Here is a 17,609-nt window from a genome sequence, read left to right as displayed (position 1 = left end):
GGTCTTCATTGGTTTCACCCACAGCTTCCCTGGGGTAGCTGACTTTTTCTTGGACGAAGAGCTGGAGCGGTGGCTGGAGATCGAGGCAGACAGACGAACACGCCCTGACTGGTGGGGACCTGCTTGCGCAGCAACCCCAACGGAAACCGATTTGCAGTGCTTGGCCTTGTCTTGGGTCCCCACGGATGGAGCGCCCTCAAAGGACTTAGAAGCCCGCTCAGGTTGTCTGGATCCGAAGAGCCATGCCCCTGTGAACCACCCGGGGTAGAGGCCGTGGCCTTCAGCAACGTCGCCAACCAGACGTGTCGATCCTTCATCAGGCGCTTGGAGAAGCCACGGCAGATCTCACAATCTTCCTCCTTATGCGTCGGGTGTAGACAATACAGGCACTGCGAATGCTTGTCATCCGTGAAAACATTCCGCAAACGAGAGATGGTGCACAGATTGAAGAGGGAAGCTCCGTCCTTCTTCTCCTGACAGGATCCGGCGCGGTGTAGGCCCGATGAACTTCTGGAAGCTTCCAAGAAGAAACATTCGATGACTTCTGCCCTTAAGGGGCGATGAAAAATGCCAAAAAACGGGTCCCCATTAATCGGAAGAATAAGTGATGGAGCACACAGGCTGAATTGAACCGAAAACAGTTTGCCTACCAAAAAACACAAACAAATGCAGAAAGCTTGAAGACTGAAACGCGAGGACTCTCAACACTTGAACGTGTGGTAAAAATCTAAAGATGCCTGCCAGAGGAGGGGCTTAGGTAGAGGACAGTCATTGGTTGAGGGCAGTTTGACTTCAGTGATGGATTTATAGGAGAAAGACAGTTTTTCTTTTACAGAGGATTCCCATCCTGATGACGGGGAATATTCATGAGCATGTGAATCCATGCCAGACCCCATGCTGGAGAACAAAATATACCCTGCTGGAGAGTTTCAATGGGATTTTAAATGTGGCAAGAGTTTGCTTATGTTTCCCTTGTGGGGTAAATTTGACATGGCTATAGTTTCCCAATTGGAAGACATAGAAGCTATTATTAATATGCAGAGTGACACTTTCCTGTGTAGGTTTTCAGAAAACATCACTATCAACCTATTTTAAGAAACACACCAGGAGCCAAACTGAAAGGACCCATGTGTACTCCTTACAGGTGTGGGGGCACATTGTTGTCTTGTGTGATCTCTAACGAAAGGGGGAAAACACTAGACTGATTAAATTTTGCGCTTTACCTTGATACTTTAATCTGTAGCTCCTCAACCAGTATGGACATCTGCTTTGCTTGATCTTTCAGGACTTGGCATGCCTTTTCCTTGGCCTGAATCTCAGTCTCCTTCTTCTGAATGGCACTGGTGAACTTCTTCTCCCATTTCTTGGACTCATCAATGACACGATCTCGATCATTTTGGAGGGAGGACATACTTCGACTGAAAGCTGCCAGTTTGGCAAGGTTTTCATTTAGACTTCCTTGGAGTTCCTTAGTATCCTGGTTCTTTTTGTCCAAGAAAGTCTGGAGATCCAGCAGTGTCCCTTCCATATGATCCTTCTCTCGTTGAAGAGCATCTAGTTTCTCCTGCATATTCTTGGACTCCTTTAAATACTTGTCCCTTTCTTGTTGCATTCGGCGCTCAAGCTCTTCATCTTTATTCCTCAGTTGACTAACAATGCTGTCTTTTGTTGACTGCAGCTCTTCCTTCAGTTTAAGGCTATCTGCTAACACCCTTGCAGTCTCACTCTGGGTATCGTCCAACAGGACTTTGAGGGATGTCATATCAGCCTGAGCTTTTTTGCGTTCTTCAAACACTTTAGCAAAATTCTCTTTGGCTGCTGCCTGCTCCTTCAGCGACTCGTTTTGCACAAACTCCAACGCTTTCACTATCCTCTCAAGGGCTGAAATCTTTTCCTGATAGCTGATGCAATCTTTCTGCAGGTGTTTCACTTCAAGTTGCTTTTCTCGAAGCAACTCCTGAAGCTCCTTTGCATGGGTCTTCCGCCCCTTCTCACTTGTATGAGCAGATTTCAGTTTCTCTGTGTATTCCTTCTGCATCTGTGACTCTGCTTCCCTTTTCTCTCGTTCCAGCTGTCGCTTTTCTTCCTCAAGCTGACTTATTCTAATCTGGAAGCCATGGAGTTCAGATTCTAAATTGTGGTTTTTGGTCTGGAAATCTGTTGCATCTTGCTGGTAATTTCCGATACTGCCATTCAGCTCTGCTAACTGATTCATTAGCCGCTCCTCCAAATCATCTTTCTCTACTTCAAACATATCCTTCAGCTGTCTAACCTTGGTCAGTTCCTCACTGTATTCAAAGTTCTTTGCTTCTAACTCGGCTATTGTTTTCTGAAGGGCTTTTGCTTCATTGCAGTTAGCGGTTAGCAGGTTCTGAAAGCCTTGCCTTTCCTCAGTCACTGCTTGCAAATCAGCATTCAAGTGTGATAGTTTTTCTTGCATGATGCTTTTCACTTCTTCGAGTTCTGAGACTTGCTGTTGGAGATGGGAGATCTGTTGAATATACTTGTTAATCTCATCATGCGAGCTGCCTTCATTTGTCTTCAGTTGCTCCTGGGTGTGGAATGGCCCAGAAGATTCTGCACTGGTGTCTTGACTTACAATCTCCTTAACCGGTTCTTGAAATGAGGCTGCTGCTGAAAGTGCAGCCGCTGCCTGGGCAATCACGTTCTCTTGGACAAGGCCTTCTTGAGTTTTCTGTTCTGTCTTTGCGCTAGCACTCCCTGTTGCTTCTATAGTCTGCAATTGGTGTCTTAAATAATTAGCTTCTTCAGACAGGGAGATATTTTCAGCAGTTAATGCTTTGAGTTGACTTACAAGAGCTGCACTTTCTAATTGTAATCGCTCACGTTCCTCCTTCAGATTGTCAATTTCTCTAAGCGAAGCATCTTCGGGCTGCTTCTTTTCACTGCTGCTTGGATTCAGCTCTGCACGGAGCTTCTCATTTTCATCTTCCAGCTCTAGGATTTTCTGCTGCTTTGATTTTGCAAACTTTCTCATCTTTTCCTTCATGCCATCCATTTCATGTTCAGCTTCTTCCAGCTGCTTGTCCACCTCCTTCTTTTGGGCCTCTGCGGTCTTCATTTTATTGAAAATCTCTTGCTTTTCCTGCCGGACAGTTTCCATAACTCGTCGTATTCTTTCGGTCTCATTGCTGACATTCTCATACGACTGCAAGAGGGTTTCATAATCCTTTTGTAATTCCTTATGCTTCTCTTGCCACTCCGAGCTCTGCATAGCTAGGGAATCTCGGGATGCCACAAATTCCTTCTCCAGGCCCGCTTTCTCATGTGTGACTCCCTCAAAAGCAAGCTTCAGACTTTCACAGGAAGATGAAAGATTTTGATTTTCTAAGATAGCTTTCTCAACTTCACTGATCAGCTTGTCCCTTTCTTCCTGAAGTCTAGCAGAGTCCTGTAACAGTTCTTCCTTTTCTGCAACCAGAATGGAAATATCGTTCCTGAGTACTTCCAGCTTGTTGCTCAGTTCAACAATTGTGTTTCTGGCACTGGCCAGCTCCCCTTTCAAAGACTTGCTTTCTTTCAGGGCTTCTTTCCTAGAGATAAGTGCAGCCTGAAGTTTCCTATGTATTACCTGTTTGGATTTGGTCTCTTCTGCCTCCTCTTCCTGCTTCTGTTGGACTTCAAGAACTTCAGTTTGGAGCCTCTTGCTTTTCTCCTCATGGTCCTGGGCCTCGTTTTTTAGTTGTATGTGTAAGGCCTTCATCAAGTCTTCCTTCTCTACTAGTGTGTTCTGCAAACAATCCAAAGCTTCCTCTTTCTCTCTGAGCTGCAGGCAAAGATTAACTTTCTCTTCGTTTTGAAGGCTCAAAAGTCTTTCCATTTCCACAATTTGTGGCTGTAATTTTTTCATCTCTTCCAATGTAACCAGCTCTGCACGACTATTCTCCAGTTCGAGTTGCAAACGTTCAATTGTGTCTAACGCTTCACTATGATCTATTTTGACAGACTCTAAATTTGACATTAACAGAACCATCTGTTCTTGTAACTGCTGTTCTTCTCCTAATTTCTTTGAAATCTCCTCTTCCAAGCGGCCCACCTGCATCTCAAGATCAGCTTTTTGAGCTTTCACTTGCTCAATCTGGATCCTGTACTGGTCCACTGGCAGAGCTGCGCACTGAAACACATCTGTTCTTTTAAGGGTATCTTCCACTTCTGAATTTGTGAATTCCACCCACTCCTGACCCCAAAGCGAGTCCTGAAGGCTCATCTGAGCTGGCTCTGCCTGCTCTGATGAAATTGGCAGAATAGCTGCTGCGTCTGCATGGGACTGGCTGTGTTTTTGCTCTTCTAACTCTTTTTGCAGTTTGCGAAGCTGCTCTTGGATGCTCACATGGTGCTGGTTTTGCTCATCAAACCTTTCCTGCAGGAGGTTATATTCCTCCTTCTGCTGTTTTAGTTGCTCTCTGTGATGTCGGTCTTTCTCTTGTGCTTTTTTAATGGTGTTTTTGCGGGATACCAATGTTTCCTGTACTTTCTTTTGGAGTTGCTCCTTTTCTTGTTCCAAACTAGAGATTTTGCTTTCTAGGAGCGATATCGTGACTTCTTGAGCTGCATCCGAAAATATGGCTGAAGAGCCGATAATAGAGACTGTGTCAGTACTAGTTGAACTCTTTGTGATCTCAGTCAGTTTTTGAATAATTGATTGATTTTCCAGCACTTCCACCTTCATAGACTCAATGAGGTTGTTCTTATCCTGCAAGTCTAGAGTCAATTCTTTGATCAAGGCCTGCAGCTTCTCTTCATTGGATGCATTTTCTGCTAGGTCTTTTTTGGCATTCTCCAACGCAAGTTCTTTTTCTGATAACTGTTGATTCAGAGAGATTTCCATTTTTCTGAATTCAGCAAGCTCTCCTTCCTCTACATTCAGTTTACAATCTTGGTTAGTTCCACCAGTCTCAACTTTAATTAATTCTTCTCTCTTGGATTGTCCACTGAAGAGCACCACCTCTTGCTCTAAGCGGTCTATTTTTTGCATTAACTCTTTGCGGTTAGTGAGAGCTGCCTGTAGCTTCTTCTTCATGTGTTCATTCTCTTTCTTCTCCTCTTCTAACTGAACTTGTAAATCCTCATTCACCCTTAAATGGAGGCGCTGTTGCGGCTGCTCATTTTCAGTAGTTTCAAGTGGATGTGGAGCCTCTTCTTTCACTTCCTTTGCTATGGTAATGTTTTCATCCCTCTGGTGGCCTTCCTTTATCAGTATATCTAATTGCTCTCTGAGCTCAGTGTTCTCATGCTGTAGAGTCCCCATTAGCCCATCTTGTGGAAGACTGTTTTTGACTGTTTCTAATTGTTCATGTAGTTCACATTGTTCAGACAGCTCTTCCATTGCTTTTCCTTCCACAATATGCTCATGTCTTAGGGTTTCTATATGATTCAGTAGCTTTTGGTTTTCGCTTTGGACTGCCTCCAAGACTTCGCTCTGTTGGCAGTTTTCATTTCTGAAAGTTTCCAACTGACCTTGTAGTCGTTCTTTCTCCTCTTGCAATTCAGCTACCTTGGCTTGTAGTTCAAGTGCTTCATGTCTAAGTGTTTCTAGCTGTTCCAGATCTCTATTCTCACAATGCAGTGTGGCTAACTGCTCGTCATGTAGGGGGGAATACTCATTTTTTAATGTTTCGAATGCCACCTGAAACTGTTCTTTTTCCTGCAGTATTCTGTCCATTTCCCTTTGTTGCAAAAGCTGTTCCTTTCTTAGGGTTTCCAGTTGGGCTTTGATCTCATACAACTCGACTTGCAGAGTCTCCTTGATTTCGCTTTCATGGAGTTGCTCACCCCTAGAAGTCTTCAGTTGTAGCTCCAACTCTTTTACTTCCTTTTCCAGGAACATAATTTGGTCCGTTAGCTGCTCCTGAGCCACTGGTTCCACTTGACCTTGCAGAGCATCAGTCTTGAGTGCTTGCTCCACTTCGGGCTGGCCCCTATTTATAATTTGTAGCTGACCCTGGAGCACGTCTCGCTCTCCTTGGAGCTGCTGCTTTTCTTCACTCATGATTGCTAACTGAAATTCTTGTACTTCTTTCTCTCTTTGCATTGTTGCCACCACTTTCTCTAGCTCCACAAGCTCAGGGGTTTTGAAGAAATAATCTTTTTCTTCCACTTCATTCTTCATTGGCTGGTCTTTTGCCTTTTGTCTGTCACCTAGCGATCCCAGGTGCTTCTTAAGAGCCTTTAGTTCATTCAAGTGTGAGAACTTTTCTTCATTTAGTAAAACCATCTTCTCAGACATGCTGTGACTGATCTCTGCTACCTGGAGATCTTTATCTGCTAAAGCTGTACGGAGACTTTCTATGTCCTTGGTGCTCTGGGAGAGAAGCTGTTCAGTCTCTGCTGCTTTCACCTCTTTCAAAGAGATGTGCCGAGATAGTTCTTCAACTTTGGTCTGACTCTCCTGCAAACGTGCCTCACAAATGACTACCTCCTCCGTCTTGGCCTGTAGTTGCGCTCCGAGTAGCTTGACATGGGTAACCTGCTCGAACAGTTGGAGCTGGACCTGGTCTAGATCTTTCTGCAAAGATTCCATTTTGAGATCTTTTGACTTGGATTCATTTTCAAGGCTATTTATCTGCTCTCCCAGCAGACTGTGCTGCATTGTATTGCTTTGATAGTCTGAAAGTCTCTCTTTTTCAGCATCAGCCAGGTTCCACTCAAGCAGTCGGAGTTGATCTGTGATACCCACTACTTTAGGAGACTCCTGCTTATCTTCCATTACAACATGCACAGTGTTATCATTGTCTTCAATCTTCTTGTGTTCCTTGAGCAGCTGGTTTAACCGATTAATTTGTGCATCCCGTTCCTCAAGCTCCCTCTTGTAATTCTCTTCATGTTTTTGGAGATGCAAGATTTCCATTTGCAGCCTTTGCCAGTCTTGCTCTGTCGATTTAGAGAAAGAAGGCCCGGTGATTGGGGTTTCGGTTATCACCTCCAGGCTCTCCCCAGATTCACATGAAGTGTACATGAGGGACTCGAGGTGTAGGATACTTCTACTGGTTTGCATCTCCTGATGCCAAATGTGCTCTGGTGACTCCACATATTCCACTGAAGATATACTCTCCTCGCACTGCAGAGATGAATCTTGTCCTTTCAATACGATTTGTGAATCTTGCAGTGTTTCAGTCCGAAACATGCTGCCTGGCTCACACTTTTCCTCTATTCTCAGATGGTCGGCAGCTTGTTCAACCACACATTCTGCGACAGTAGTTCCTCCCAGAGTCTGAGATCCTGGTGTGCCCGTCATGGTTAACATTTGTTCCATCCCTGGTAGCTCCTCCTTCATTCTGGAGACATCTTCCTGAGCATCTTTCAGGTCGAGCATTAGGATCGAGAGCTCTTTGCTTCTCAGATCCACAGTCTTGGTCAGAAGAATGTCATAGTGTTTCTCTGTAGAACCAGCAGTCTTACCCTCTTTGATCATTTCATCTATGTGATCCTGTCAAAAAACAAAAAAGAACCTGTCAAATTATCCAAAATGTAAAGTTAAAGCTCCTAACAAACAAAAATACATAATGGCAGTAAAGGGGTGAAGAAAAAAGAATTAAATTTGTAGCGTGCTACACATTTAGAGGACAGCAGATCATAGTCTGTTCTTAAAGTCAGATATTTTTTTTTCAATTCCCATGCGGTACCATTTATAGCAAACTACATAACTGCCATGAAATGCCAGAGACGCACCTTAGCCATCTCGACTGAGTGAGAGAGAATATGCAATACACAAACATTAAAACAGAAATTGCACGGAATTGTTACATTTCAGCAGGAAAATATGGATTGCACAAGCATGCACAAATACACACACAAGCATGCGCACACACACCAGCTGCCTACACAAAAATGCTATGGCAAAGTCTATTATTTTCCTTTTTTAAAAGTGTCAAAGCAGGACTGAAAAAGGTGTGTGTGATATCCCTGACGCACTGCCTTCAAGTAAGTCAGGAGACTTTAATCAAGCTAAACAATGCAAGCTTCTAATAGGCAATCTGAATTTTAGCATCTGGTGAAAACAAGGCACATTGAGAGAAACCAATTTGTACAGGATCACATAATTGTGGTCCAAGGAGGAAGCAGGGATTTGAGCTCAGATTTCCTAGTTCATTAGTTTGCATGTTGGCAGTAAACACTAATTATTTGGTTAAGTGTTTGAGCATTGCTTTAAATGGGATGAAAAATGTGTGCATGCATTTTTTGTGCATATGGGCAGTGTCCTGAAGTGTAAACTTAAATTTAGTCAGAAGTCTTCAATTTACAATGTAGCCTGTTAGGAAAGATTTATCTTTTGGCAACTTTGCCTCCATTGACCCCCATATGTTTTTACTTTTGTTTTTGAACCTGTCCTGACAAACTGTTTACCTTTTGTCTTTTACTTTTTGTAACTTTTTAACATTGCACACAGCATCTTACAAAGCAGTGCAATGGGGATACTTTTATCACACTAATACCTTTCCCGTTGGATTTTTGGTTATTTTTATATGTGCCAAAAGACAAGCTGGTGGCAGCAGATACATGTTTACATTTTTGGTGTTATATTTAGTGTACACATTTGAGTTTAACGCGTATGGCTACTTAACGTGGCAAGTGACCTAAAATGGCCACGCCACGAGATTTACGCTTGTTCTTTGGCATATTGTGGTTTGGCCTTCTTCCTGCCTTGCTAGGTAAGGAAATATCATTAAGGGCGGGGTATATGTGTTTGTGTGTGTGTGTGTGTGTGTGTCTCTCTGTCTGTCTGTCTCTCTCAGGAAGGGGGTGGTACTGTCTTGTCCCACTTCACATGCGTGGTGCCTGAAAGTCTCGGTATGGGGCATGAGTGAAACCAACAGTGGTCCCTGATTGGACCACTGCTGGCTGCTTGAATGATGCACACCCTTACTATTGAAGGGCTTGGAGGAGGCTGGATTTTGGATAGGAAGAGGACTACTGCAGCCATTTCTTAAGATCAGCGTTGGAGCCAACAATCCTATTTTAAATAACAGCCAACTGAAGATCCGAAAAAAGACTCATGAAGAGGCCCAGCATCCTTTATTGCGTCTTGCCCGGAGAAGCCCTGTTGGACTACCTGATCTGCAAAGGCCCTGTCTGGGGCTTAAACCCATGGTCTGGTGGGACCAACCAGTCACGACATGTTCTCACCATCCGAAGCCTTCGGAAGTGTACCTGGGCCACCTGGTGGACTGAACAGCTCTCAAGAGGGCTAACTCGCTAGAACAGTTCCGCGTTTGCAGCTTAACTTCGGTGGTTGCCAGCTTGTGGTGTAAGTCACCTCCCAGCTTCAAGGGATCCTGTCCTGGAAGATCTTCAACCGTGACTAGAAGGATGCCTGCAGTCGCAAGTGTGCAGTGGCCATCACTGGAACTCACCTTTCCACAAGCTGTGAAGTGTCCTGAAGAGGTCTACATTGGTGCTTTCTGCATTTCTCCATCGAAAAGGGTTGCACTCGGCTCCTGAACCAGACAGGAACAATCTTTGCACCTGCAGGTCCTGGGCCCCTCTTACCAGAACCAACAGCAGGAAATCCAACCTCCAGTGACCCCCCCGCCTCCCCCCCAGTCGACCCATCCAATCATCTGGGAAAATCAGAGTCAGGAGGGGGGAGAAAGTAAACACAAAGCATTTTACTCTCCCTGTCCTTCATAGGATAACATTGAGAGCAAGGCTCTTTGTATCCTTCCATTCCGCTGCTTTTTGGTCGTCGTACCTGAGCAGCTTTACCTATAAGATTAGAACACATTTTTACTTAAAAGTAACTTTGTTGCATCACTTCTCGTGAGCATTCACAAACACAAGTACTTTACCTGCATCACGTCCATTCTGGGGTAAAGCATTTTGACTTTTGGGCACCAGCCACACTCTTCATAGGATTTTGACTTCTGCAGCTAGGGCATATTTATTGTGACTTGGTTCCATCTTACTGCATCACTTACTTACCTTATTTTATTGATATATGTCACTGAATGCATTTCAAGAACCCATGGTGACTGTATATAAGTTTATAATTGAGTGTTGTGCAAGATTATCACATGCTTGTTTATTTTTTAGTGTATGTTCTGGACCTAGAATAAATATTGTATTTTCATACAATTCTTGTCTAAATTGAATTATAGTGTGCTTCAATGTGTGGACTCATTGTGGATCCCTGCCCCCACTCACGCTCTCCTGAGAATTGCCTTGTCTGCTCTCCATTGCTAACTTGATTGGGTTTTGGCTAACCTCTCAGAGTTCCCCTGTTCACTATAACTAGGGTGGCATCCTAAAATCTGTCCACCAGGCCAGATACTAGATATCCATCTTAATACAGCCCAACACTGCAGCTAGTGAAAAGAATGCACAGTGAGATAGAGATTACCAAGGCAGATGGGGAGGGGGGGAGATGGGGAGGGTGGTTGGAGGGGGGGAGATGGGGAGGGTGGTATTGGGGGTGGAGATGGGGAGGGTGGGTGGGGGGGACGGGGGGAGATGGGGAGGGTGGGGGGGACGGGGGGAGATGGGGAGGTGGGGGGGAACGGGGGGAGATGGGACGGGACGGGGAGATGGGGAGGGTGGGTGGAGGTTGGAGGGGGGGATATGGGGAGGGTGGGTGGGTGTGGGACGTGGAGGATGGGGGGAGGGGGAGATGGGGAGGGTGGGTGGGGGAGGGGCGAGATGGGGAGGGTGGGTGGGTGGGGGAGGGGCGAGATGGGGAGGGTGGGTGGGTGGGGGAGGGGGAGATGGGGAGGGGGGAGATGGGGAGGGTGGGTGGGGGACGGGGAGATGGGGAGGGTGGGTGGGGGGGTGGGGGAGATGGGGAGGGTGGGTGGGAGATGGGGACGGGGGAGATGGGGAGGGTGGGTGGGGAGATGGGGACGGGGAGATGGGGAGGGTGGGTGGGGAGACGGGGGAGATGGGGAGGGGTGGGTGGGGGGGGGACGGGGGAGATGGGGAGGGGTGGGTGGGGGGGGGGACGGGGGAGATGGGAGGGTGGGTGGGGGGGGGACGGGAGAGGGGAGGGTGGTGGGGGGGGGGGACGGGGGAGATGGGGAGGGTGGGTGGGGGGGGGGACGGGGAGATGGGGGAGGGTGGGTGGGGGGGGGACGGGGGAGATGGGGAGGGTGGGTGGGGGGGGGACGGGGGAGATGGGGAGGGTGGGTGGGGGGGGGGACGGGGAGATGGGAGGGTGGGGGGGGGGGGGGGGGGGGAGATGGGGAGGTGGGTGGGGGGGGGACGGGGAGATGGGGAGGGTGGGTGGGGGGGGGGGGGACGGGGGAGTGGGGAGGGTGTGTGGGGGAGGGGAGGGGGGGGGTGGGGGGGGACGGGGGAGATGGGGAGGGTGGGTGGGGGGGGGGGGACGGGGGAGATGGGGAGGGTGGGTGGGGGGGGGGCGGGGGAGATGGGAGGGTGGGTGGGGGGGGGGGGGGGACGGGGGAGATGGGGAGGGTGGGTGGGGGGGGGACGGGGGAGATGGGGAGGGTGGGTGGGGGGGGACGGGGGAGTTGGGGAGGGTGGGTGGGGGGACGGGGGAGATGGGGAGGGTGGGTGGGGGGGGGACGGGGGAGATGGGGAGGGTGGGTGGGGGGGGACGGGGGAGATGGGGAGGGTGGGTGGGGGGGGACGGGGGAGATGGGAGGGGTGGGGGGGGGGGGGGACGGGGGAGATGGGGAGGGTGGGTGGGGGGGGGACGGGGGAAGATGGGGAGGGTGGGTGGGGGGGGACGGGGGAGATGGGGAGGGTGGGTGGGGGGGGGGACGGGGGAGATGGGGAGGGTGGGTGGGGGGGGGACGGGGGAGATGGGGAGGGTGGGTGGGGGGGGGACGGGGGAGATGGACGGGGGAGATGGGGAGGGTGGGTGGGGGGGGACGGGGGAGATGGGGAGGGTGGGTGGGGGGACTGGGGCCGGGGGGATGGGGAGGGTGGGTGGGTGGGAGATGGGGGGGTGGGTGGGTGGGGGACGGGGAGGGTGGGGGGGACGGGGGGAGATGTAAGCAATGGTGAAGGAAACCCCCATTACGTCTACAAGGGCTGCCTAAGAGCACCCAATCTACACTCTAACATTATGTTAAACCTCTCCTGTTGACAATTGGCATGGTGTGGAAGGCAGTGGACAACGTGCAGGCTACTGCATGCTGAGACCACATGGTTTTGATACAATTCAACATAAAGCTCGATTCCCTCTCAGAAACCACCACCACCATGGGAAATCCTTCCCAGTTAAGGACCAAGATGAGGGTGTCACCACCGGCATTGGCGGGGACAGTCTTCCTTGGCACTGCCTGTTGGTACCTGATTGCAAAGTCCACAACTAAGAACATGACCCAGGTCCCTAAGGAGGTTGGGAGCTCAAGGGGACCAACTATGCTGAACCATACTCTCTCAAAGGGAGTCCCTATGACTGGAAATAGGCACATGGCCTTTTAAATTGCCACAAACGTTGACAGGCATTTGTCAAGTGGTGCAAGATCTGCAGTTGGATCCATCTTGACCAGCACCTTGGGCCAGTAGAAGAATAAAGGTAACATCTCCAGAGGGTTATTAATACCTAGGAGAACTTTTGGGCTAACTGCAGTGGTAACTGGGGGTTTTGCTGTGTAAATGAAGGTAAGACTAAACAACTGGTTCTTTTTACACTAAATAAATATGAAGTGGATATCCTTATCTACAATTCTACTGATACACGAGAGGATATGGGATCGCACTATAGACAATTGAAACTGGGTAATCATCATTAAGGGATGGACATATTTAAAGATATAACTAATAGGAGGTTTTTTTTTTTTTTTTACTTATAGTGAAAAGCAAGCATTAGCCAAAACCTCCCAGCAGCAGAGAAGTGATCTCCTGGACTAACCTCTCATTACTTAAAGGTTTCAAATTAAGCCTCTGCAATGTACCAAGTACATAAGTACTCCGAGAGGTATGCCAAACAGATTTTAATAAAGAGGGTTAAAGTCCCAGACAAATAGGGTTTAACAAACAATTTTAAAGATTAACAGTTAATTTAGAAATACAATTAAAAAGCTCACTGCTAAAGAGACCAAAAAGCCTTAGAAAAGAACAACACTGAAAGCCCCTGTCATACTTTTGAGATTTTGCATCCTAGGCTCCCATTCAGCAAGTGTTACCTGGATTGCATCATCAGAACCCAACATTGGTACAGGGGATGTCTCTTGATGTTCGACAGATGAAATTAGTGTTGCTGAAAAAAGAAAGAAGATTTGTTAACTAGCTCTGCTCAACATGGTTCAGAGACGCAACACCAATAAAAACTAAAAGTAGCTGTTTAATGCATTTGCTCCACCCACAATATCGCACCTAGCCATATTGACCCCCAGAAATAATCACTCAACAGTATACTGTTTTTCTCTGAACGTGAATCAAGACACACAAAATAATATCAACCCAAAAAGACCACCATAATCCCCAATGTACCACCAAAACATACCCTGCTCCAATCAACCTCAAACTCATCCAAGACCCCAGAAAATCAACTGACTGCAATTATCATGCTGTAAGGCCAGAATTTAAATCAGCAGAAGAAACGGTTTCAGTCTCACCATTTCCAGATATATCTCACACCACAATTTACCCACAAGCCTTCCATCATCCCCCAAGTGCCCTTATTTGCCTGGACCATTTGTCAGGCAGTCCCCAAACTGATAAATCCCTAAAGGTTCCCCTTACTAATTCTTTCACTAGGATATGCACTCACTCTTTCCATCCTGATGAAATCCCATTACCGCAAGTCTATGGACTGACTACAAAGATACCCCAACCTGCTTGGGTGCTACTGTTGTAAATATACAGGTACAACAACCTAAAGGTTTGTGGAAGTACAAGATAAGACAACTCTTTTAGCAAGGCATCGGACCCCTGGTAGTGACGTAGGTGCTTCAAGTTTTTCGTGGTGAGACGTATTTAGAACAGATGTAGTTTTGCCACACTTCAGGGAGTTCTCAGGCTGTCACAAATCTCTCCCCTTCTCATCTGTTTTTGTTGTTTGCTTGCAACCTTCTGTGGCGTCTTCTTTCTCACGGTCCGGGATTTGTATAAACCTGTGTGCTGGTCCTCGGATTCCAGCGTGAAGTTTCACAATCCAACTCCAGGATACGTTCAGATGACCAGGACGGAGACCAGGAAGAAATGATGCTCGCACTCGGAGGCACGGAACGCCGGGACCCGAGTGCGGGTGAAAATCCAGGAAGATTGGAGGTAAGGCAGAGGAAAGGGTGGAAGGAAAGGGGATTCAAGGAACCAGGAACCAAGAATCAGAAGAAAGCCCCGAGCGGACTCCGGCAACACACGTCCAACTACAGCAAGCAGTAGCTTTGAGACGCGCAGAGCCGCGGGGCCGTGTCTGTTTTGTAGAACGTGGAGGGACCACGAAGTCCAGAAGGGACGCAGACGACTGTTTATGACACAGGCGATGTGCTGCATAGGAAAACACATGTGCAGCAAAGTATTTCTTTATATTCTTTTCACCACCCGTTTATTATTATAAAATGTTATGTAGTTGGGATCTATTTTGATTGGGTAGTTTGCATTTTAATAAATGTAGTTGTCAGTTGTTGTATTGAGCAAGAGTGTATTGAGCAAGAGGTCTAGCATGTTAAAATACACTATTGTTAAAGGCTGCAGATTTCGCCATTCTAGCATGCTAGGCCTCACGTTTTAGCTATGAATGTTTATTTGTAGGTTAATTTCTGCTGTTGGCCAGAAAGCTCCAACTAGCCAAACAGTTTACAATTAATTGTTGAGGGAGAAAGTTCTCAGCGGCGTTGACCTCAATGATTTCCACTCACTATATGATTGGTCCGTCTCGGTGGGATGCGACAGCCAGAACTGTCTCAGGGGTCACTGTCCAAAGAGCAGAGCTTTTTATTATCAATTGCACCATGACGAGTGCCAATCAATGGCAACACAGCATTTTCTGCCGACTAGGAAATTATGTCATGTTTGAAGGGTGGTATTTTCAGTGGTCACGAGATTGGAAACCTTGAATCATAAAGTTAAATGTATAGTGTTATTCAGGGGCTTGATGGTGAACAGTCAATTGAAATGCTAGAATTAGAATTAATGTTGCATTTAGAGAATATGTTAATTTTGCAGTTTTCTTCCACCTTAAATATTTTAGCTTGGAATGGGCATGTTGAGATGTTTTCCCGGCTCAGGTCGACGGAGCTGTCTGCTTCTCTCGGACGTATTTGAAAATAAAAAGTCGTTTCTTGCAAGTTGTGCACTCCATTGTTGATTACTTTTGTGTTGGATTACCTTGGGGAAATGCACCTTTATAGTTGGCGGCCCCAGCAAGATCTCCAGTATCCCCGAAGAACTGGGGGCTGTCTGCCGCCCACCTTGGGGATGCAGCGCCGGCCTGCAGAGTACAGTTTTGTGCGCACAACCGAAGGGCGGAACAGATGCCGAGTTGCCAGAAGGTCTGCCTGACCAAGGCGGTGTAGGCAGTTCAGGGAGGAGACTCAGCATCGAGGACACACAGAGTTTCTATATCACGTGAGTGTACTCTTGGATGAAAATGCAGTAGCGTGGATATTTTTGTTTGTTATTGTTGGGCAATTGATTAGCACATTGAGTAGGACAGAAACTCCTCCGTTGGGGGGGCTCTGTGTAGTACTGCATGCGGTTTTAGTGAGTTATTGAAAGGGACCTCCCCCGTTGTTGGGAAAGATGATGTCATAAGTAGAACAGATTTGTGAATTGATGTGGTATCTCCCCTTATAAGGGGAACGACAGCGCTGTGCAGAAGAAGAAAGGGATACCTCTGTCCCTGTGGGAGGGGTGAGAGGAAGATATTGTTGTAAATATTATTGGTTGAATTTTTGTTGTAGTGGTATACGGAGAGGGTTTTGTGTTAATATGTGGATATGTGGATACATATGTTAATATGTGGATAATACTGTGTCATTCCCTCTTCCAGTCCTTTGGCTCCCCAATATGGTCTCTGTTCTCTCTCTTTTTTCCTCTTCTCCCATTAATGGTTGCACCCGGTGGGAGGCACTCCTGGACCCCGTCCACTACTCAAAGACCATCATTAATGTCTACTTAAATCGCACTGTCTTGGGTCCAGGGCCCTCAGGCCAATCTCCTCCTCTTTGATAGATGCTTCCCGCGCCTTATCAACTTCCTTTCCTCTCCTGCTATCCCTTCTTATCCCCTCTGGCCCCTCTGCCGCCTGCTTCCTCTGACACCTCTTCAGCACCCCCTGCTGCTTCTCTGGCCACCCTTATCCCTCCCGCCTCTGCCACCCCTATGGCCCTCTCTTCTCCCTCTCTGACTATCCTGCATTCTCTTCCTTCCTCTTCTGCCCATCCTCAGGCACCTCCAACACTTCCACAGGGTGTACCTCTGGCCTGTACCCCTCCCCGGAAATCCTTGAAATGTGGAAACCTGCTCCACATCGCTACTCTCAACTCTCGTTCAGCCGTCAACCACTCCTCTGACATCTCCTGGAATAGATGGATTTGGATGTACTCGTGGTCTCACCGAGACTTGGTTCTCGGCCAGCTCTGTCACAGGTTTCGACACTCTCCTTTCCGATGGCTACAAGATTTTTTGCAAACCCAGAACCAACCGTCCCGGTGGGGGTCTACCCTTGATTTTCCAGAGTGAATCCCTGCTTCTATCATTCCAATGCAGCACTACTCCTCCTTTGAATGCCTGGTCTGCAGGCTCTCGCTCTCTCCTGGCCTCTCTCTCACTGTGTGAAAGCAACAGTTGTCCACAAACTTGTGGAACAATCCCGTCCCCTGCACACCCAATTGTTACTGTAAAAACAATCAAACTGTTTCTAGTGTATTTTAGACATATTCAATATGATAATATTTGAAAGAACAACATTTACAACCGAGATTCCATCAAGATAATTCTTTTTCCGTGCCCCTCCTCTCAGGCTCACCACGCCCGCCCCTCCCTCCGGAGGAACCAGGGAGTGGAAGCGAGAAGGAGGAGGCAGCGGGGGCTGGCGTAGTTTTCGGCAGAACTTCGGAGGGCCGTGGCGACCGTCCGGGGGTCCGTGACTCGAATTCGGATCCTCCGCAGTCCCCTGTCGGCTGCTCCTCTGTGGTGACGGTCTCTGGCGACTGTAAGAATGGAGGATTCGATTTGTCTTCGGCTGACATGGTGGAAATGTCTTTTTGTGTTTTTATTGACTGTGGGTGATTTTTCTCAGGGAAACGCATTTCCAGTTTGTCAGGTGCTGCAGTTTGACGCGCGCGGGCACTGCGTAGCAGGCGCCCTTCTTCCGGTGCCTGGGTCAGAACCTCTTGGTCCGCAGGCTTAGAGGATTTTGCGGACCTGCCAGCCATGACAGGCTGAACCAGGCTGAACCCGCAGTCTCCACACCAGAGTCAATGGTTATACCACACAGTGCAGCCAAACAGTACAATAGGAGATGCTTTTCTTTGTTGTGCGGTCGTTGTTTTCTCTCAGGTGGCTGCTTCCACCAGTTTTCGTGCACCTACAGGATCAGTAACAGTAGGGTGCATATTGGGTTACTGTGCACGGCTCGCATTTGTTCGTGGGTGATTATTGTGGTTTACCATTGGTGATTAGTGTGAACGTGTTATACAAGGGCAGCGTTTGTCAGTTTGCCGGGCGTCTTACTGGAGTTC

General features: G+C 47.8%; 1 protein-coding gene across 1 annotated transcript in view; it reads right to left on the bottom strand.

Annotated features, from left to right (window-relative positions):
• GOLGB1 (golgin B1) overlaps window positions 1–17,609 on the bottom strand; it is a 959,320-nt gene that overhangs the window by 575,006 nt on the left and 366,705 nt on the right. Inside the window, exons 10-11 of the mRNA XM_069629448.1 lie at window positions 13,107–13,180; window positions 1,224–7,447 (exon numbers count right to left, since the gene is read on the bottom strand). Of these exons, the coding sequence (XP_069485549.1) occupies window positions 1,224–7,447; window positions 13,107–13,180 (6,298 nt within the window). The remainder of the gene's footprint in view (window positions 1–1,223; window positions 7,448–13,106; window positions 13,181–17,609) is intronic.

This window comes from Ambystoma mexicanum, chromosome 12, assembly GCF_040938575.1.
Source record: "Ambystoma mexicanum isolate Mex_15411 chromosome 12, UKY_AmexF1_1, whole genome shotgun sequence".
Taxonomy (NCBI): Eukaryota; Metazoa; Chordata; class Amphibia; order Caudata; family Ambystomatidae; genus Ambystoma; species Ambystoma mexicanum.
This window is presented reverse-complemented; position numbering and strand designations above follow the sequence as displayed.